This window comes from Impatiens glandulifera, chromosome 7, assembly GCF_907164915.1.
Source record: "Impatiens glandulifera chromosome 7, dImpGla2.1, whole genome shotgun sequence".
Lineage (NCBI taxonomy): Eukaryota > Viridiplantae > Streptophyta > Magnoliopsida > Ericales > Balsaminaceae > Impatiens > Impatiens glandulifera.
Window position 1 is genome coordinate 1726992 of NC_061868.1, and position 22581 is coordinate 1749572.

General features: G+C 31.9%; 3 protein-coding genes across 3 annotated transcripts; 2 read left to right on the top strand and 1 right to left on the bottom strand.

Moving 5' to 3' along the window:
- LOC124944874 (titin-like) lies at positions 1 to 3415 on the top strand. The gene is made up of 5 exons (XM_047485222.1): positions 1 to 103; positions 221 to 460; positions 845 to 1719; positions 1813 to 2187; positions 3347 to 3415. The coding sequence occupies exons 1-5, from the start codon at positions 1 to 3 to the stop codon at positions 3413 to 3415; spliced, it is 1662 nt and encodes a 553-aa protein (XP_047341178.1).
- A 3559-nt stretch (positions 3416 to 6974) lies between these two features.
- LOC124944577 (glycine--tRNA ligase, mitochondrial 1-like) lies at positions 6975 to 14301 on the top strand. Its single transcript, XM_047484872.1, has 9 exons — positions 6975 to 7414; positions 8878 to 9260; positions 9350 to 9467; positions 10523 to 10717; positions 11084 to 11308; positions 11424 to 11483; positions 11817 to 11897; positions 12552 to 12957; positions 13891 to 14301. The coding sequence occupies exons 1-9, from the start codon at positions 7235 to 7237 to the stop codon at positions 14121 to 14123; spliced, it is 1881 nt and encodes a 626-aa protein (XP_047340828.1). The 5' UTR covers positions 6975 to 7234; the 3' UTR covers positions 14124 to 14301.
- A 903-nt stretch (positions 14302 to 15204) lies between these two features.
- On the bottom strand, positions 15205 to 19571 carry LOC124910374. Its single transcript, XM_047451009.1, has 2 exons — positions 18690 to 19571; positions 15205 to 15681 (listed from the first exon to the last, which is right to left on the bottom strand). The coding sequence occupies exons 1-2, from the start codon at positions 19521 to 19523 to the stop codon at positions 15358 to 15360; spliced, it is 1158 nt and encodes a 385-aa protein (XP_047306965.1). The 5' UTR covers positions 19524 to 19571; the 3' UTR covers positions 15205 to 15357.
- Positions 19572 to 22581: the final 3010 nt, after the last annotated feature.

The following is a 22581-nucleotide window of genomic DNA, read 5'->3' on the forward strand; positions in this document are numbered from 1 at the left end:
ATGGAAGGCACAGAGATCAACTGGGCAAGATCGGTTTTCAGCAATCTTATGGAAATGGTGAGACCGGACTCAGATAGGTCTTGGGGGTATGCCGTTCAACTCGGTAAGATCTTCTTACATCTGAAGATCAAAGTCGGTCCCGGTGTTGGAATACTAAAACGCAGCATCATCCGATCAAGGCATTTTCTTCCAAGAAAGCAATCGGCCTCCAGTTCCTCAGGTGGCCCGCGAACAAAGAAGAAAGCCGCGAAGAATAATGCCCCAGCAAAAGCAAGCACCGGAGGAAAGAGAAAAGAAAAAGTAATTTTCGAAGATCCACCTCAACAAACAGAGGATGAGGAATGGGACGATGAGGAAGCCGACACAGAGGGAACCGAAGATAGAACGGACCATGACGATGATCTTTCGGCTCGAAGTCCGACCGATGCCGAACAAAGCTTCAATCCTGAGACCACCGAGGGTGAGGCCGGGGTTGACACAGGTGCCAATGATGAAGGCCTCAGCAGGGAAGAAGCCGATGAGGCCGAGGCCGAAAGATTAGCCCAGAATATCTTTCAGGGCATCATCAGGCGGGATGAGGACGTTATGAGCTTATACTTGGAGTGGCATGAGCACCGCTTCAACACGAACTATAAGAACATCATGACGGACTTGAACCAAGAGGATTGCTTCGCCAGGTTGGAGGAGGTGGAGGCCATGATCTTAAGCCTCACAAAATCCAATACCATTCATGAGGTACAATGCCGAACTTGCCTACTGATACCGAGAAGTCATCTTCGACAGATAAGAAGGCGTATCAGAAAGATTAAGGAAGAATATGCCGAAGGGGGATCGGTGTCTACAGTAGCACCGCGAGTATTGGATAAGCTTGAAAAGGGCAAACTGGAAATTCGGCAGGAAATAGAGCGGCTGGAAGTCATATGCAATCAGAAAGAAGTACCGGTATATACCGCTCCAGTCATCGAAGAATTTCCAATTGACTGGACAACAAACTCAAGAGAAGACACTGAGACACCGAGGGACATTGAGACACCGATACAGGACAATGCTGAAATACCGACTTCAAAGACTGTTGAGGTACAAAGTTTAGAAAATGTCGAGGTTCCAAACTCAGAAATTGAGGTAATAAACTTAGAGGATTCGGCTCAATTAGAACCTCCAAATGAAGAGGAGGCACCAATAAATCCTGATGAAAGAGCCGATCCTAATCCGACCGAGCAGTCCCCTCCCACTCCACCACCGGAAGCCACCGTTTCAGTTCCTCCTAAGGAATGGATTGAAGACCGGCTTCAAGAATTTGAAGCATCCGTTTCGGGACGGATTGGTGAGCAACTTAAGAAATTTGAAGTGTCAACATCGGGGCAGGTGGAAGACCGGCTTCAGAAATTTGAGGCATCAATATCAGAGCAGATTGATGACCGCATACTTGACCACAACGTTTCTAAGCTTCAACCGCTCAAAGATAGATGCGGGAACATTTTCGATACGGCTATGAAGTTCGCCGATGTGACAAAACAGGTTGTGGATCAACATCAAACACGCCTGGAGCAACTCAGCACCGGACTATGGGAAGAGGCCGGTGAGCGAGAAAATTGTGCTCATCATATTATAGCTCTGGAGGGTCTCACTTCGGAATTGAAGAAGGATTTCGAACGGGTTGACCCGACAATTGAACGAGTCTCGGTACTGGAAAAGAAAAACGAAGATCTCGTGGCCGAAGTAAAGGCACTTACTGCACAGATGGCCGAAATCCTGAAAGCTAAGGAAAACGCGGATGCCGCGGCTATAGAAGCCGATGCTCTGGTTGCCAAGAGGGTCCAAGAAAGGCTGGACGCCGAAGCCAGCAAGGACAAAGAGGCGCCGCGAGCGACTCAGCTGACCGAAGAAGAAATAGAGGCCGAAAGAATAAGAAGGGCCGAGCTTTTATATCCAGGATATGCTGAACAATTGGCCAGACAGGCCGCAGCGGATGCCGAACGATTAGAAACGGAGCAACGACGGCTGGCGGGATTTGCGAAGGAACACGAGAAAAAGAAGAAAGCGGTCGCCTCCGCTTCAGCACCGGCCGCCTCTGTCTCAGAACCGAAGAAAAGAAAGAAGCCGGCTAGTAAGAAAGTTCGAATTGTCGAGACGCTCAACACAATCTCTGAACTGGTCGAGACGGGTACCTCGCAGCAAGCCGACCCAGTAGAGGACGAAGTCGAAGAACAGCTGCGGTCCCGGTCTAAAAGACCACGATCTTCTCAACCGCAACCGCCACCACCACCGAAGAGAAAGAAGAGCGCCTACGAATTCACGGACTCGGAATAGGGACTCTCCTTCCTTTTCTTATTTGTCTTAAGTATTTATGCTTTGTCTTTCTCGGTTAGCTATAAATATATATATCAAGTTATTTTTGAACACCGGCCTTATTTTGCACTTCTACTTGGTTTTGATAATTTTAAATAAAATAATCAAAAAGGGAGAAATTGTTAGATAAAAGATAGAGATTCTTCCAAACCCCTCCCTCAAAATTTTTTTTGAAAATTCTCTAAGTCTTTTTCAAAAATTGGCCAAACAAAACAACCGGCCTACGGTTGCAAACTTACATGATTTTGATAATTTTAAATAAAATAATCAAAAAGGGAGAAATTGTTAGATAAATTCATACCGGTTCAAATAAACCTAACTTAAACAAACTTCCTATGCAGGAACGAGGAACCGGACCGGATGAATAAGAAAACCAAATGAAGTAACCGAACCGGTCAAGGTACCAAACCGATCAAACATACTTAGAACGTGACCAAGGAAGGATCGGCCAAAGCTCAAACAGCCGATCAATCCACAAGACAAACATAACCGGAATAAGCCCGGTCACTTCACTATCAAAAGATATTCGGCCAAGTCAAGTGGCCAACCTAGGCCAAGTCAAAAGGCCGACTAGTACAAGAAGACACTTTGGGTATCTGTTGAGAATGATACCAAAGGAACAGACTGAATACTTCCATATCCATGCAAGTCTGAGGAAAAACCTGTAGGCTGCAGAAGACCGTACTACCGGATCCTTCTACTTCGGGATAAGCCAGAAAGGAAATCTTCAAAGTACAGACAACTGTCCAAGCAGACAGTGCCTACATTGAGTAAAAGACAAACCCAGCAGGTTTGCTTTACAGACCGGCAGGTCTGAAACAGGATGCCAGGTCTGAGATTGACCGTCAGGTCTGAGGAGAAGACCGCAGGTCTGAGACACTGAATCACTGCATCTCTGATCAGCCAATCAGATTCAAGGCTTCGAAATATGACCGTTGGCATATTTCACCTATAAAAGGAGGCAGTTGCAGAAGAGTAAATGCGGGTTTTTGAGCAGACATTAAGGCAGTTACTAAGCGAGACAAACATTGAGATAACAAAAGCTAAGTGCATTTACTACAAGTGATAACAGTGTGGTATTCTAAGAAAGCCTAAGTGCTAAATTCTGAGTGTGTGCGCTACAATTTCAGTGAGAATTGTAAGAGTGTTATCGAGCAGGAAATAAGTCTCGATCGAATTGTATTTGTATTCCTTAGTGAATATCCTTCTCGCGGTTTCGAGAGGAAGGGGTGACGTAGGAGTTTTATCTCCGAACATCCATAAAATCTGTTGTGTTATTTACTTTCTGTTGGCTTCACTACAAAACCGACTAACCTAAACATACCGCCACAAACCAACTCCATACTGACCATACCGAATATCCAGATAACCGAAACCGACCCACCATTCTCCAAATCTCCATCATCCGAAACCGACTCCGCCTATCATACACGTGTACCGCTTCAACTTGAAAGCAAACCTCTTCCGCGCTTGAACCTAGTTCAAGGGTTTGTGACAGGTTGTGTAGTATTGAAACCCCGGTGTTAATCTCTAACCGGATTAACCACCACCCTACGAGTGAGAACCGCTAACCGGTCCAACCCCCGGTCCACCAGCGGCGACCTAGATCCTAACAGATACGTTTAACACGTTTTAACACATTTAACACGTTTTTTACGTCCTTGACAGGTTTAACACATTTTTCACGTTCTTGACACGTTTAACACGTCATTGACACGTTTAACACGTTTTTGACACGTTTAACATGATTTTCACGTTTTTGACACGTTTAACACGTTTAATACGTTTTTGACACGTTTAACACATTTTGGCACGTTTAACACGTTTTGACACATTTAACACGTGTTTCACGTCCTTGACACGTTTAACACGTTTTTGACACATTTAACACGTTTTCACGTCTTTGACACGTTTAACACGTTTTTGACACGTTTAACATGATTTTCACGTTTTTAACATGTTTAACACATTTAACACGTTTTTTACTTTTTGGCACATTTTGCACGTTTTGGCATGTTTAACAAGTTTTTCACATATTTAACACGTTTTTGACACGTTTAATATGTTTTCACGTTTTTGACACATTTAACACGTTTTTTTACGTTTTTGACACGTTTAACATATTTTCACATTTTTGACACATTTAACACGTTTGTTTACGTTTTTGACACGTTTACCACATTTTAGACACGTTTAACATGTTTTTCACGTTTTGACACGTTTAACAAGTTTTCACATGTTTGGAACGTTTAACACGTTTTTGACACATTTTCATGTTTTTTACATTTTGGCACATTTTTTACACGTTTTTGACACGTTTATCATGTTTTCACGTTTTTGACATATTTAACACATTTTTTATGTTTTGGACACATTTAACACATTTGTTTACGTGTTTGACACTTTTAACACATTTTTTTTATGATTTCGACACGTTTACCTCATTTTGACACGTTTAACACGTTTTCACGTTTTGACCATTAAACACATTTTTTTACGTTTTTGACACGTTTAACACGTTTTCACGTTTTTGTTACCTTTAACACATTTTTTTATGTTTTTGACACATTTACCTCATTTTTGACACATTTAACACGTTTTCACGTTTTGGCACGTTTAACAAGTTTTTCACATGTTTGGAACGTTTAACACGTTTTGACACGTTTTCATGTTTTTAACACGTTTAAAATGTTTTCAACACGTTTAAAATGTTTTTAACACATTAAACACGTTTAACACGTTGTTGACACGTTTCACATGTTTTTTACATTTTTGAAACATTTGACACATTTTTAACACATTTAACACGTTTTTAACACATTTTTCACGTTTTGGTACGTTTAACAAGTTTTTCACTTATTTGGCACGTTTAACACATTTTTGATACATTTAACATGTTCTTACGTTTTTGACATTTTAACACGTTTTAAACCTATCAAAACATGTGAAAAACATGTTAAACGTATTAAAAATGTCAAAACGTGTTAAATGTGCCAAAAACGTGAAAAACGTGTTAATAACGTGAAAAATGTGTGGAAACGTGAAAAACGTGTTAAAACATGTGAAAAACGTGAAAACGCGTGAAAAACATGAAAAACGTGTTAAAACGTGTGAAAACATGTTAAACTTGCCAAAACGTGAAAAACATGTTAAACGTGTCAAAAATGTGTAAAACGTGTTAGACATGCCAAAAATGTATTTAATGTGCCAAAAATGTGAAAAACATGTTAAACGTGTGAAAAACGTGTGAAAACGTGTTTAACATGTTAAACGTGTGAAAAACGTGTTAAATGTGCCAAAACGTGAAAAAACGTGTTAAACGTGTCAAAAATGTATAAAACGTGTTAGATATGCCAAAAACGTGTTAAACGTGTCAAAAACGTGAAAACATGTTAAAAACGTGCCAAAAACGTGGAAAACGTGTTAAACTTAATAAAGTGTGTGAAAAACGTGAAAAACGTGTGAAAACGTGTTAAACTTGTTAAAACGTGTGAAAATGTGGAAAACGTGTTAAACTTGTTAAAACGCGTGAAAACGTGAAAAATGTGTGAAAACGTGAAAAACATGTTAAAACGTGTGTAAAACGTGTGAAAAACGTGAAAAATGTGTTAAAACGTGTGAAAAACGTGAAAAACATGTTTATCGTGTGAAAAACGTGTTAAACGTGAAAAACGTGTTAAATGTGCCAAAACGTGAAAAAACGTGTTAAACGTGTCAAAAATGTGTAAAACGTGTTAGACATGCCAAAAACGTATGAAAACATAAAAAACATGTTAAACGTGTGAAAAATGTATTAAACATGTTAAACGTGTGAAAAATGTATTAAACATGTTAAAAACGTGCTAAAAACGTATTAAACTTGTTAAAACGTGTGAAAAACATATTTAAAAAGTTAATATTTTGAACCGATATTTTATTTTACAAACATAGGAATTAGAATTCTATCATTTTCCCAAACATAGGAACAAGAATTGAATTACAATTCTACAACTTTTCCAAACATAGGAATTGAATTGTAATTTAATGCCAATTCTCGTGAAATTGAAATTAGAATTCCAATGGCAATGTCAATTCCAATTCCTAGTGGGTGTTTTCATTGGACGAAATAAACAATTGCTCTAAAATATTGGTAAATTTCAAATGAAATTAATAAATATATCATAATGTTCTATATTATAAGATTTTTGTAATTTTGATATATTATAAGATTTTTGTAATTTCAGTATAATCAATATTCCGTCTTAATTTTATTAGACGATGAAAATTAAGTGAATTTAAGATTCATTATAAATATCCTATATAATTATCATTTTTTAAAATAATTAATTTAAATTAAGTAGTCAAAATTCTAAATTTCTTACAATTTTATAATTAAACTAATGACATGATTTATTTATTTATAAATTAACCTAGTTTAAAATTGTTAATATAATTTTTTTTTTCGTTTAAATAAATAAAAGATCTGAAATCACTATTCAAAATATTTATGAAGATTATTAAAATTTTGATTGTTATATATCAAAACAGTTTGAATGTTAATTTATATTTTTTTTTGTATTGTAGTGAAAATTGTGTCAATTTATTTATATTTTTCATTGAAAATGTAATAAAAGTCAAATTCCATTTTAAAAAAAGAAACACGGCGTACGATAGCTACAGCCCTAGAAAAATTCTTTGTTTGGTTACTTGCGATCGTACTGTGGAAGCCGCCGTAAAGCTCCCTCCTTTCTTCAGTCCCCCACACAAAATCCAGACAGTGGCTAAATATCTTCTTCTCCCTCTCGATCTCTCTCCGCCGCAGATCTTTCAGAGAGGGAAGGAGATATCTTCTATATTTACAGCCAAAATCCTATCTAGGTATCTTCATTCTAATCCGATTAAGAAAATGGCAGCCACACAAGAAGTTCCCAACAGGGAAGCCTTCCGTCAAGCTGTAGTTAACACTCTAGAGCGTCGCCTTTTCTTTATTCCTTCTTTCAAGATCTACCGTGGTGTTGCTGGCTTATACGATTACGGTCCACCTGGCTGCGCTGTTAAGTCAAATGTCCTTGCGTTTTGGCGTCAGGTTATCTTTCTCTCCTCTTCAATTTTCCTCTTCTATGGAGATTTATAGTTGATTACTTGATTAATCTACTTCTTATGCACACTTTCTCTGATTTAAACTTGGCTGAATATTGAAAAAATATCGTTTTTTTATGCTCTGTTTGATGGAATAAACACCTATAGTTTCCAGCAATTGGTAGAATTCTTTAGTTATTCAGATTGTCTTTCTTGTGAAGTTGAATGAAATGAGATAACTTGTCAGGTCTCACTGCTATTTTTTCAGATTGATCAAGTTGGTATTTCAGCTTGTGCTGTAATGGTCTTTAATCTTCCATGCATAGATGTTCTTCCTAGAGCTTGTTTGAATAATCTGTTTTTCTTGTTTGGGATAAAAACCTGAAAAAGGTTATTATTGGGGCTATTTGAGTTTAAAATGACTGAAATATCCTTTATATTTAATATTTAAAATGTTACAGAAAATATAATAGGGTAATTTGGTATTAGGGTTTATGAATTGAATGCTTTGATTGATCAAGTGTTGATGATGGGATAAGGTGTTATTTGAATTAAATCTTTGAGCTTGTTTGATGTATAGGGTTTTTTTAATAATTCAAATTTTCCCCAAAAATATTTTTTGAAGAAGTGGATTATTTGAGGTTATTTTTGAATAAAAACCTTGTTTGATGAAAAACTAGATTATTTAGGGTTATTTGAGTTTAAAATTACTAAAATATTCTTTGTATATAATGTTTAAAATGTTATAAAGAATAAAATAAGGATAATGAATGATTTGTTTGATCAAGTGATTTTTGATGAGATATTGGATCCAAGAACTTGTTTGATGTAGGTAAACAATTTGATTTTTTTTTTTTTTAAAAATCATGTTTGATGAAAAAGTGGATCAATTGAGTCTAATGACTCAAATATCCTTTGTATGTAATATTTCAAAATGTTACAAAAAATCAATTCAGAGTTTGTAGTATTTACTTGATGTTTTGAATTATTTGATTATGAAGTGATTGATGATGGGCCCAAATAAGACCCTAGTTGTTTTTGACATCTCAATTTATTTTTATTTTTTTGAATGAAGATCATTCATTATAGGCTATATTAGCGAAAGACAAAAAACAACTACATAAAAACACAAACAAGAAAATACAAAAAATGAAAGAGCCAAGACCAAGATGAGTGGTGTGGATATCGGACAAGTCATGGACATGGGAACACCAAACCCTTATGACAGTCATAACCACATAGGACTCTTTTTTCTTGACACTTCTTTAATTCCATGTCATGCGCCACATCATCTTCCAAATGATCCGCTAACCGCTATATATATATATATTTTTTTTTCTTTCTACAATGAGCATGTAATCAGTTTCGCTAGTGACATAATTGTTATCTCATTAATCATAAATTTTAGCTAATCTTCCTAGTTGGATCTTTGATTTGTACAATAATTGTCATTTGATATATACTTTTCAGCACTTTGTACTGGAAGAAAGCATGTTGGAAGTGGATTGCCCATGTGTGACACCAGAGGTTGTATTGAAAGCATCTGGACATGTTGATAAGTTCACTGATCTCATGGTTAAGGATGAAAAAACTGGCACATGCTACAGAGCAGATCACCTGATTAAAGATTTTTGTAAGGAAAAACTCGAAAAAGATCCTAATCTCTCTGAAGAGAAAGCTGCCGAGATGAAGCATGTACTTGCGGTATTGGACGATCTTTCTACAGAAGAAATGGGTGCCAAAATTAAGGGTTATGGTATTACTGCGCCTGATACTAAGAATGTTCTTTCTGATCCCTATCCATTCAACTTGATGTTTCAGACGTCGATTGGACCATCTGGTGTGAGCCCTGGGTAGGGTGATTCAAACTTACTTTGTTTTTTGGTTCTTCTGATTCTTACATTCCCAAGGCCTACTATTTTTTGTTATGCATGTACTGCAGGTATATGCGCCCAGAAACTGCTCAGGGAATTTTTGTGAACTTCAAGGATCTTTACTATTTTAATGGAAACAAACTCCCATTTGCTGCTGCTCAGATTGGTCAAGCCTTTAGGAATGAGGTTAAAGTCTATCTCTAGCCACTTTCTGTGTTATATTGGGTTTAGCCATTTGGAAACACTTTCTATTTTTTGTTTCTGGATCTGATTAACGTCTTGGAACTAAAACTAGAGCACTGTTTTATAAAACTGGAAATTAAGTGTTAATGCAAATTTTAAGTGCCGATAAATTAAGTGTTGACGAAATGAAAAAAATGTTGAATAAACCAAATGAAAACATCTAAATTTTTTAAGTATTTGATATGTAAGTTGATTAGATAAAAGGTGGAACCAATGTCAGGAGACTATTTTACCTTTATATAGTGATGTAATTTGATAAATTTTCAGGGGATAAAGTTGTCTTTTGTACGCACCTACTATATTATTGAGTTAAGTCACATATGTAACTTAAGTTTTTAGCTTATTTGAGCTGAATCTAGAATTTTTAGTGATTTTAAATAACAGTTACCAAATGAACTTAATGCAAATAAGTACTCAATCTTTTAAAGTGACGAGCTGTGTTATCAAAAACGTCTTAGTCAAGACATGTTCAATTTTTCTTTTCGGCTGTTTCTCATTTGGATCTGGAAACAGAAATTGTAAGTATTTCCAAATGGAGAACAAGGAATGAGGTGAATGAGTATGAAATGGTTAGAGTCGTAGTCACAAGACTTCATATCTACTATATTGATCGCAGAGTAAAAGCATCCTAGTGTAAATATACAGGACTAGTAAGAGGACTGAAGTTTTGTTTTCGACTAATAAATGAAAGGATATATAGGGACATGAACTGTTCATATGGAGCAATGATTTGATATTTGTTGATTATAGCCAGGGTTCCTGATTCATGGGCATAAGCTTTCTTAGTTCAAAGTTCAACATTTATAATGGATCCAGATGAGGAACACCAATAAATTTTTGAGTTTGTCTCCAAAGTTTTTCAATTGTATTTGAATCCTGATACATAAATAAAAGTGTTTCCAAAATGATATCAGCAAAGATTGACATTTTCCTTTTTATTTAATTGACTGACAACAGCAATGCAAATTCTAGACTAACGATGGCTTTATAAATTTTAGATATCCCCTAGGCAAGGTCTGCTGAGAGTACGTGAATTTACATTGGCTGAGATAGAACATTTTGTGGATCCAGAAGATAAATCCCATCCTAAGTTCTCCGAAGTTGAAAAGTTGGAATTCCTTATGTTCCCTAGGGAAGACCAGGTGTCAGGAAAGTCAGCAACGAAATTGTGCATTGGTGAAGCTGTTCGCAAGGTTGTACTTTCTTCTCACAATTGAGCCTATTCTGGTAACTACTTTTTTCATTTTTCCAAAAAATCAAGAAAAAAAACCATTTGGTAAAAATAGTATATACAAAATTTTCTGTGGGACAATCTAAAAATTTGTTTAAAAAATCACGGTTTTCATTCACTTTTCACCTAAAAAAGTTTCATTTAATACAATCACACTTCTTATACCAAATGCAAACAACATCATTTTCACTTTTTACTTTGGCAATTTTCATAAGTAAATGTGATTGTGACCAAATAACACTTTCCAAATCCATTCAGTGCATCTCTTTTTTTCTTTAAAGAAAAACCTCTTAACAAGGTATTCAACTACATGCCATTTTCTCTATAGGGAATTGTTAACAATGAAACACTCGGGTTCTTCATTGGGAGAGTGTATTTGTTTCTTACTTCTCTTGGCATAGACAAGGACCGTTTGCGATTTAGACAACATCTTGCAAATGAGATGGCCCACTATGCTGCAGACTGTTGGGATGCTGAAATTGAATGCTCTTATGGATGGATTGAATGTGTTGGTATAGCTGACAGATCTGCATTTGATTTACGTGCTCACACAGTGAGTTAAATCTCTGAACTAGCATATCTTATGAAAGCGAAGAAATCACAGGATCTTTTTCATTTTACTTGAATTGATTGGTAGATCAATTGTTTTCTTGATCAATATGCTGCAGGATAAAAGTGGTGTTCCCTTAGTGGCAGCTGAAAAGTTTTCCGAACCAAGAGAAGTTGAGGTATCATGTCGGTTACTATATCTATATGGGGCCTATTTGATAACACTTTTTGTTTCTTGATCTGGATTTGAATCCAGTCAGATCCGAGTCCATATAAGAAACTGTCAATGAGTTTTTGAACCCATGACTAAGTTCTGTTTCCATACATGTTCTCATCTGGATCCACATCCAGTTGAGACATATAATACAAAAAAAAATCCCAAAAATTATATATATATTTTTTTCCCAAAAAACACAAAAGAATAGTGTTTCCAAATGGGTCCTCATGTATTACAATGACTTGCTTTATATGAAAACCATGTGACATTTCTTCTGTTACCACTGTCAACTTAGAAACTTATTATAACACCCATAAAGAAGGAGCTCGGCCTTGCTTTCAAGGGAAACCAGAAGATGATAGTTGAAGCGTTGGAGGTAAGCCATATTAAAATACTATATGTCATCTAGGGGTTTTATTGGTTTCATGTTATGATTCTGCCACCCTTCTCTTTGGGGACTGTTCCAGTGGAGTTTAGAGGCTCTAAAAATCATTAAGAAGTGATTTGATGCAAATAAGTGTTTTGGGCAATTTGATAAAAGTAAACCCATAAATAAGTCCTTAAAGCACTCATTAATTTTGAAATCCTCCCTAAACTAGTGTTTTTTTTATATAAGCTCTTTAACATTAAAACCGTTTTTAAATATGAACCTTTCTAAATGACAATTTTTAGAGGGATTTTTCCGGTAAAACTCTCAGCCCGCCAGACCCTTTCAGTTTTGATGTTCAACACCCTATTTAGTGAAATGAGATTGTATTTATTTTTTCCTATCAAGTTAAGTGTAGCCGTTGACGGTGGCAAAAAGTGTCAACTATGTGAATGAGAGTTTGAAAGGAGAAAAGAAATCGTTAAAACTTGCCATTTAAAAATTGGTTTATTTCAAAACTGTTTCATAGTTGAAGAACCTGGTATAAAAAAATGATTTCAAAATTGGCAAATAAATTAAATGGCTAAATTATTATTGTTTTACTAAATAATAAATATCTTCATCTGCAAGACTACATGGGTAATTTTATTTGTAATCTTGTAGGCTATGAAGGAGGAAGAAGCTTTAGAAATGAAAGCTAATCTGGAATCCAAAGGAGAAGTGCAATTCCGTGTTTGCACACTTAACAAGGATGTGACGATTAAGAAAGGCATGGTGACAATCTCTAAGGAGATAAAGAAGGAACATCAAAGGGTCTTCACACCATCAGTGATTGAACCTTCCTTTGGCATTGGGCGAATTATTTACTGTCTTTACGAGCATTCCTTCTATACAAGGCCTAGTAAAGGCGGGGACGAGCAGTTGAATGTTTTCCGTTTCCCTCCACTAGTAGCACCTATCAAATGCACCGTCTTTCCATTGGTTCAGAATCAGCAGTTTGAAGAAGTCTCCCGAATTATTGCCAAATCACTAACTGCAGTGGGTATCTCATACAAGATTGACCTTACAGGTATGGCTGTGATCTTCACTTGCATTCAATGCTTTAAATGATATAAAGTCTATTCTATTTTTCCTTTAGAATTGCATTTTGTAACACAATTGGGTTCATTTAGGGTTAGCTTGATCCAGCCTTTTCGATCCAGCTTATTGACTAATTGTTTGTTTGATAGCATTCAGCTTATTTGCTAATAGCTTTGGTAGCATACAGAGAGAAAAATATTGCTAGACCTGTTTGATTCAGCTTATTTGCTTAAGTTGTAGCAATCAAAACTAGCACTTAGAAACACATCAAGGCCGGATTTTACATCCGAATGTGGATCCGGATGGGATCATGTTTGGAAACTGTGTGTATAAGAACTTAATCAAAAGGTTGGTTCATTAGCGGGAGACTTTTCAACGAAGCGTGATTTCTAGTGTATCCAACCAACTACACAGTATTATACCTTGATCCAAAAATTCATTGTTATTTCAAAATCTAGGTTCAGATATAGAAGTGTTTGTAAATAACCTAATTCATCATAGTTAGCAATTCCAACTCCGTATCTTTCATCAATAAGAAAATCTTTAGGCTTGTTATCAAGGAACTTGTTCAGAAATACTGTAATGAAAGGAAGATAGGTGTTTGTTGCCATGTATGTGACCAAATAGGATCCAAACAACTGTCTTTTTATTTTATCCCTTCTTACCTCTGAATTGGTCTCTTGATAAGTATAAATTAAAAAGAAGTAAAAATGTTACATGATAGTTCAGTGGCAAGATGCTCAGAGTCAGACTTAGAGGCCTACTACCTGAGATATGATCTTCTTCGATTATCACTGAAAACTAACCCCAACACCTTTTTTTAAATCTAGTATTTCTATTGTTGTTACCATGAATTGGATTGGAAAGTGGTAGTTAATTCAGGAGTTTGTTGTTGATGATTTAGATGTGTATTTTGCTGAAGGTACATCCATTGGTAAGAGATACGCTAGAACAGACGAGCTAGGTGTCCCTCTTGCCATTACTGTTGATTCGACAACGTCAGTTACTGTAAGGGAGAGAGACAGTAAACAACAAATCCGTGTAAGCGTGGATGAGGTGGCATCGGTTGTGAAGGAGGTTAGCGATGGAATTAGCACATGGGCCGATGTGCAATGGAAATACCCTACTCATTCTTCCACAGTAAGCGAAGACTAACTTATCTTAATGCCTTTTCATGTTTTTCGAACCTCAGACAAAAAAATTGGATTTAATTTAACAGAACATGTCACCCAATACATTATGATGTTGCTATTTGCAACTTTACCCCCCATGAACATGTCCAAGACTTGTTTGTTTTATTTACTTTTCGTATACATGTATGGTTTTTAATGTTCACAGGTTTTTCGTTACTTTTTAAATGTGCTTTTTGTTTTGTTTTAGTATAAACTCATCCGGTTGAAAGCATCAATTAGTTTATTCTAGCACATCTTTACTAAACCTTAAATCCAAAAGCTTGTCCAATTCAATGAAATAGATTTATGCATTTATTATAAGAATTAATAACAATTATTTCATGTTCACCCAGCTACTTAATTATGGTAATATCATTGTTGATGATGTATAAGATTCGCGCAAAGTTGGATAGAGAATTATTTTCTAATAAACTTGGACCAATTCACCTTAACTCAATTAAAATTAAGTTCAAGCATTACATTTATTTCAACAAATTTTTGCACAATTAAGGCTCAACCATTAATCATTCATATGTGGCAATTGTGTCTCGATCTCTTCATCGGATTTAACATATTGAGAGAGAATTGGATTTGGTTCGGTTAGACAATGTGGGACCATCATCCAATAGCATGTTGTGTAAATCTATATTTTTTTTAATGTTGAGTTTCACTTCTCAATACCTTAAAATCGTTTTACATTATTGTTAATTTATACAAATTTGAAACCTTTTAACAACTTCAAATTCTGTAGAGAGACTAAAAAATATATTAATATTTAATAAAAAAAATAAAGACAAGGAGAATGATGAATTATTAAATAATTTTAAATAAAGTCATACAATGAATGCATTATCATGATTACTCTCTCTAAATTTCTATCAAGCTATTAAAATAAAATAAAGTCACTTGAATCAATAATAACAATATTTAGTATATTTTAACTTAATTAGAACATAGCTCTCAAAATTCTGTTTGTTTTGTTGAATTTTACATTCAAAATGGAACTCAAAACATTGGTATTGTTTAATAAATGGTCTTCATTTGTTACTTATTCATTTTAGCTAATTAATAAACCAATATAATTAACAACAACAAAATTTAACATAGTCACTCAAAACAAGTTGTTTCAAGTTTCAACATCCAACCAAATAAAACATTATAAAATCCAAAATCCAATGAAATGGAGCACACACAAATTGAAAAAAAAAAAAAAAGAATTAAATCAAATACCTATCAAGGGGATCTTTTGTTGATAACCTTTCATGGTAGATTCTCCATGCATAATCCTCAAAATAAAATGAGCTGAATTTTATTGATACTTCATCACCTTCTTTCTTCTTCTTCTTCTCATCATCATCTTGTTGTTCTTCTTCTTCTATGGTTTCCATTTCTCCCAAAGAGAGGAGGGGAGAGACAATGCTATCTAGGGAGAGACTTATCAAAAGTGACATTGTGATGCACCTAGGTTTTTGTTCTTCTTTATCTTCTATAATTGGAATAGGTCTTCCTCTCACATTCTTGATCTGCCCATTGCTCCAAACCTAAAGAAAACATAACTTCATCATTAATACTCTCATGAAAATAGTCTATTAATAATGAAAATTAAAACACAAGTATTACATTTGAAAATTTAAGCTCAACTGATTATCGATAGACTTTCGACAAGAGTGGATAACTCTAATTTTGTTATCGTGATAACTGAACAAAAACAATAATCTCTTTTGCCTCATTTATCATATTTTGGTTTCAAAAAACTTGAGTTATAGTTTATAAATTTATAATATATGCATCTTCAAATTGAGGAGTCATTTAAGATTTTGACTATACATAAAAAAAAATAAAAAATAATAATGACTTTGATCTTGTATGTATTCACTATGGCAACTTGACATATCTTAGTGAACAAACTCTCATACTTAAATAATATTAAAGTTATCAGATTTAATCCCTTTGAAAACTCATTAGATAACTTTAAATGGGATTAACTTTAGATGGGATTTTAATTTCTTAAATTACAAAACAATAATAATCTAATGATCCAAAACATGCTTAGAGAGATCATAATAATCTAATAAGAACTTTATTAATGAAGCCCAACCCAACCCAACAAATCATAATTTATTATTTATAAAATAGGTATATATCTTTAACACTTTAAAAACAATAATAGTTATATTAGTTGTTTAATAATTTATGAGATAATATTTTAAAATCACATTCTTAATTCAATTCTCTCTAACCACGTATCACCTTTTTGTTTTCAAATAAACCCTATTTCTAATTTCTGTATTCTCATATGAAACCAGTTATGATAATAATATGAATTATGAAATAAAATAATAATATAAAAAGACAGACTGTCTAGGAGCAGGTACATTTGGCAGATATTGAGGCACTTTAAAGGGATTAATGTACTACCCGACCACCAACACCAATGTCTGTGTCATAATATCACTTCATATAATATAAAATTAATTTTATTATCATAATAACACAAACGATTAAATTTCCAAATTATATTATTTATATGATTTATTTAAAAGGATAATCTAAGGTATGTGACAATATGTTGCCTTATTATTTGAGATTTATATCATCATTTACTTGTTTGAATTAAATTATTCATTTTATTTAGTTTTTAGAACTTTTAAAAATAAAATTATAATTATTCACCAAACAAATTTTTTAAAACAAAATTATAACAAATTAAACCGGTTTGAAATTATCTGTTTAATTTATGTTTTATTAAACACATAAATAAAATATCAAATATTTTTTTCTTTTAATAAATATTTTTTTATTGTATAACTTATCTTTTTCCATCAATCTTATTTTCATAATAAGCCAAATATAAATAAATTATTCATAAACTTTGATTGATTTTGAAGTATTTTAGAACATTATCACATAAAATATATTTTTAATTATTTAATTTATCAATAAAAATATTTTTAAAAAATTTACTTTTTTTCTTATAAATTTTTATATTTTAATTTAAATATATATTTTTTTAATAATATTAATAACCAAAATAACTCAAAATTATTGTGAATAATCAACTTTTCAAATCACGCCAAACAAGATTATTAACATGTTATTTAAATAATCCTAATCTAACCTTATTCAAATTGGACTATTTTCCATCATCATTTAAAATACTTTTTATTCATTTTCAATAAAATTATTAATTAAATTATATTAAATTCAAATAACTCAATTCAAACAAAAAAAATTATTTAAATAAGTGATTCTTATTTAAATAATGTCAATCCTAACAAGACCTAGGTTATGAAATCAGCATACAAAAGTTCAAACCAAAAATAATTATTTAATTATACCATGCGGTATATATGTACATTACTTTTTCTTTGAGTGTCGTGCATTACTACTTTATTTTATTTTTTTTATTGCTAAGATAATTCTTAATTGGTTAGTTTAGGCAGACCCTCCACCCCTTTGTATTTATATATATATATATATATATATATATATATACTATAAACTTTTGCAATAAATGTATTAGCCCTTAATAAAAAAAATTATTTTAAAAAGTAACATTACTTTCTTAAGAACCAACTTATAAAGAGTAATGAAAACTATTTTATGATATTCTAGTTCTAAGTAATAGACTGAGTATTGTTTCTACATTTAAAACTCTTTTGACCTTGTTTTTTTTTTAAATCTCTTATTTTTTTTTTAAATAACCAAATTATATATATATATATATTATAAAAAATAAATAAAATGTTTAATCTTTTAGTTTTTTATAAAAAAAACCTCATGCAAAATAAAATAAAAATAATTGTTTAAAAAAACAATAAAAATATTAATAAGAAGAAAAAAAATAGATTTTTTTTAACTTTACTTGATTGTACTTGAGTTATATTTCTTTTATGCAAACTCTTATACTTCAACTCAATATATATATATATATATTAAATTTATAACACCAATAAAAAAATTCAATAAAATTTTGAAAGATCTCTCAATTGAGTTTTCAAAATTTTCAAATTGTACATAGTATTAACATTTGAATTTTCATTTGGCTATTTATATTTTTTTAGAAACTATTTAGAATTTTTTTATTAAAAAAAAACTTTAAAAATTATTGTAGTAAGGAGGTCAATAAGTCCTAAGGTTAACTCTTGATTTAATAAGATTTCTATAATATTTAAAGTGTATCTTTATTTTCCAAAAATATATCAATAAATCTAGTACAAACCAAGTAAACTAAAGTCCCTTATAATAATTATAGATTCCCAGATTATAGTATGTTAAATTATAAATAAAACAATAATAATGTATAAGTATTTAACCATTATTATTATTTTATAATAAATGAAAACAATTCATATGAGTTAGTTAACAACTCTATTCTCACATTTGTTTTTAATTCTCACCTACACCAAATATTTAACATATAATATAAATTTCAACTTCTAAGATTTTATTTTATTTAAAAGAGGATAATATAAATTTTATCATTTAAATATTTATTTTTATATTAATAATCTAAAAAAAAAAGTATAGCCAGAAAAAGATTTCTTACCTTTGCAATATCTCCAAGAGAAACCAAGACCGAATCTATCTGGGGCAAGACCGAAACTAAACCCGAACCCGACTGCAAAGAGTATTTCTGACTCCTAATCTGATATTGCAACCCGACAATATACGGGTACATTCGACCCGGTTCCTTACAGGTTGTCATTTCGGTTTCGGACACCCATAATAAAGAGCAGATCCGAGTCGGATCTTTCCGAGCCGGATTCACAAAACCTAGAGATTTCGACAGTGATTCAATTACCTCCAACCCGACCCGCTCCATCTCATGGATGAACTCGCGAACCGAATTTAAACCCGGTTCATCCGATTCGGTCGAATCGAGACAAAGCGTATCAGGGTTAAACCCGTCTTCTTCATCGAAATCGAATCCAGTTGGCCAGTTTGAAGGAAAACGATGGTGTTTCTGATCAATCGGAAGTTCAAAGAGAGATAAACATTCGATTTCGGCGGATTCAGCGAGTTTTGAAGGTATTGAATGATCGCCGGCGGTTAATTGGAAAAATCCAGTTTCACGAGAAGCGAGAAGGAGATCGGAGTTGATATTCGTGTTTGTCTGCTTGAGAGATATGATTTGAGGAGAGACGGCGACGGCGTCGTCGGCGGCGGCGGAGGAAGAAGAATTAAGTCGTCGGCGGGAAGGGATGGAGGTGAGAGAAGGAGGGAGGCGATGAAGGAGATGAGAGAGAACATCGGCGGCGGCGGCGGAGGAGGAGGAGGAAGAGAAGGGATTTGATTGAGTTGAGGGAGTAGGCGGAGGAGCGGCGGTTGCACCGCAGCAGGGGATTTGAAGATGGCTGTTCTTGGTTGAAGATGACGACATTTTCCGATTGATTACGTCAGAGGTAGGGTTTTTGGAGTTATTGAAATACTTGGAACACTGACTCATTTATTGGTTTCAAATAATTTTATTTTATAGAGTATAATAAGTTTCTTTAAGATTATTCTTTCAATAAGTCATGTTTGATTGTGAATTAGATACAATATCTAACTTTATTGAGTTGTAAAATCTTATGTCATTTAATAGATTAATGAAATTTATTTTATTCTTATAATAGATTATTTTCCATATATACAAGTCTCTATTTTTGTCTAATAGAATTTAATTTTTATTTAGACTATCTAAAATTGAATTAGAATTATTGTAAAAAAAATTAAAAAATTGAATGTTATTAAGTATATTAAGAATAATCTAAATCAAATTCATAAACAAAATGGAGACAGTACCAAAGATTATGACTATTTTGTTAAGTATACTTTAATTAATTCATATTAAATTACATTTCTTAAATTTTTTCTTTCTAATCAAATTTATTTATTTATTTTTTTTATATGAGAATATTTTTTTTATTTTATTTTTTATTTTTTTTAGATATGGGTTGGTGTTATATTTTGCATTACTTAAATTTGGATTGGTGTTATTCTTTGGTCCATGCAACATTTTATTTAGGCCGATCGGATTTCTCGTTTCAAATTTATTTTTATATTCGAATAATACTCTTAGTCTTTGATGTCACTTGCTCATATTATTGAATTGTTTTGATAACTATTTATTGAGTCCATCTATTTTTTAGAGGAAAAGATAATGGTGTTAGATCTTGAATTTTTCTAAGAAAAGTTTTTGTAATTAATCTTAGACTATTTTATAGCTATTCTCTAATTATCTATATATATATATAATGATGCTTAATTTTTAAAGTGTCTGGATTGTCGGGTCGAGAGCTGTGGTTAATTTGGATATATGTGAGAGTAAATGGATACTTTGGTCGGATTGTGGGTTTACCCGCCCATAAACTTAAAACGGTTAAAAATAAAATTAAAAATGTTATAGGTATGGTTCGAACTTGCAACCTAACAAAACAAATACAACTTTTTAACCAACTAGACTAATAAAACTTTATATTTTAAATTCAACCCAAAATTTGATAAACGTGTGATATTTTAACAATATAAATTCAACTTTTTAACTAACTAATTTATATATATAATGATGCTTAATTTTTAAAGTGTCCGGATTGCCGGGTCGAGAGCTGTGGTTAATTTGGATATATGTGAAAGTAAATGGATACTTGGGTCGGATTATGAGTTGACTCGCCCATAAAAATTTTATCGTAATATTTTTTTCACGATTTTTAATATTATGCACGGGATACATGCTAGTTTATATAATTTTACTATTTTGACTATAATTGTAAATTGTTAATTATAATTATACAGAACTTTTTCAGCCATTTTTTACTAACCATCCAAAGATAAAATTTCATTGATGGTCATAATTTCGGTTTAAGTAAAGATTAGTAGACACCACTTAATTCATTGTTATTGAATTCAAATAATTTGTTTTTAATAACCTTAACAAAAATGTGTGGTTAGTGGATTATTTTAATTAAATTATAACTTTTTGTAAATTTATATTATTTAAAGTCTAAAATTATGTTTAAGTTATTTAGTTTTTAAAAATTATTTTCTGTTAATTGTAAAATAATATTTTATATTTTTTTTACATATTTTAAGAAAATTATCAATTTTTGTTATATTAAAATTTATTTTTAAATAATAATTTAATTATTTTTTGGTTAATAATTATTTAATAAGATGTCAACCACTATAATAATATTTTAATTTAACATAATAAATATTTAAAATTAACTCATTTAACACAATATATAAATACTAATTATTTTTATAAATATATACAATAATAAATTTATATATTATATATATTATTTTTTAAATATTAAACATATTTTTTCTAAATATATATTCTAATTTATAAGTTGTTTATTTTAATGTGTATATATATTATGTTGTTGTTGTTCAATAAAAATAAGATTTAATATTATTATTTAGCAAAAAAAAACAACTGAATTATTAATTTTAAAATATTATTGAATTTAGTATTAAATAAAAATTGGGTGGCTAAAGTGGTCATACATCAATGATTATAAGTGTTTTCATAGCTGGTTTCTCTCAATTTCTGCTAATCTCGTATTTTTAGGATCTGGATTTATGTGCAAATAAAAAAAATTCAAACATTTTTTCAGATGGAAAATAAATTTTTTCAAATATGTCAACAAATATTTAAAAAAAAAAAAACCATTGGATTATTTAATATTTTGATTCTAACATGCCAAACAAACAAACATGGAGAGATACCAAAAATTTCTTAAATTTTGTATTAAATTCAATGAGATAAAAGACATGTTCAACAATTTCAATGTCTTTTTACAACAATGTTTCTCAAATAATTGTCCCAATTCCATTCCAACAAGTTTCTCAAATAATATTTTAATTTTAACGTGAAGGGATCCTCTGCTACCATATTAGCCTGCTACCCATGTTGCATCTCACAAAGAGAGGGGCAATATGGTAAATAAATGAAACACTGTTTCATTTATTTACCATATTGCCCCTCTCTTTGTGAGATGCAACATGGGTAGTAGGCTAATATGGTAGCAGAGGATCTCAAATGAATTTTAACCTTTTAATTATGTAACAATCACATTTTCATTAAAATAAGATTGAAAGTAAATTTTAAATATTTTTTATTATTGAGTATAAAATTATTTTCTTTATTATATTGTATAGTATTATTTGGATCATTAAAGTGTGATTTATTACATTTCATATAAAATTATTTTAAAGATTAAAGTTTAAACTAGAGTATTTGTTTTAACATTTAGTATGAAAATTAGTTTTTTGAATCACTTAATTTATATTATATTACTTTTTTATAATTATTTTTTTTTCAAATTAATTAAAAGAAAATCTTCTACACATTATTTACTATAACATTATATTGATAAAAATTAATTCTAATTAATTCAAATAATGAGTTATATATAAAATATTAATTTATAAATAATACAATATAACATATA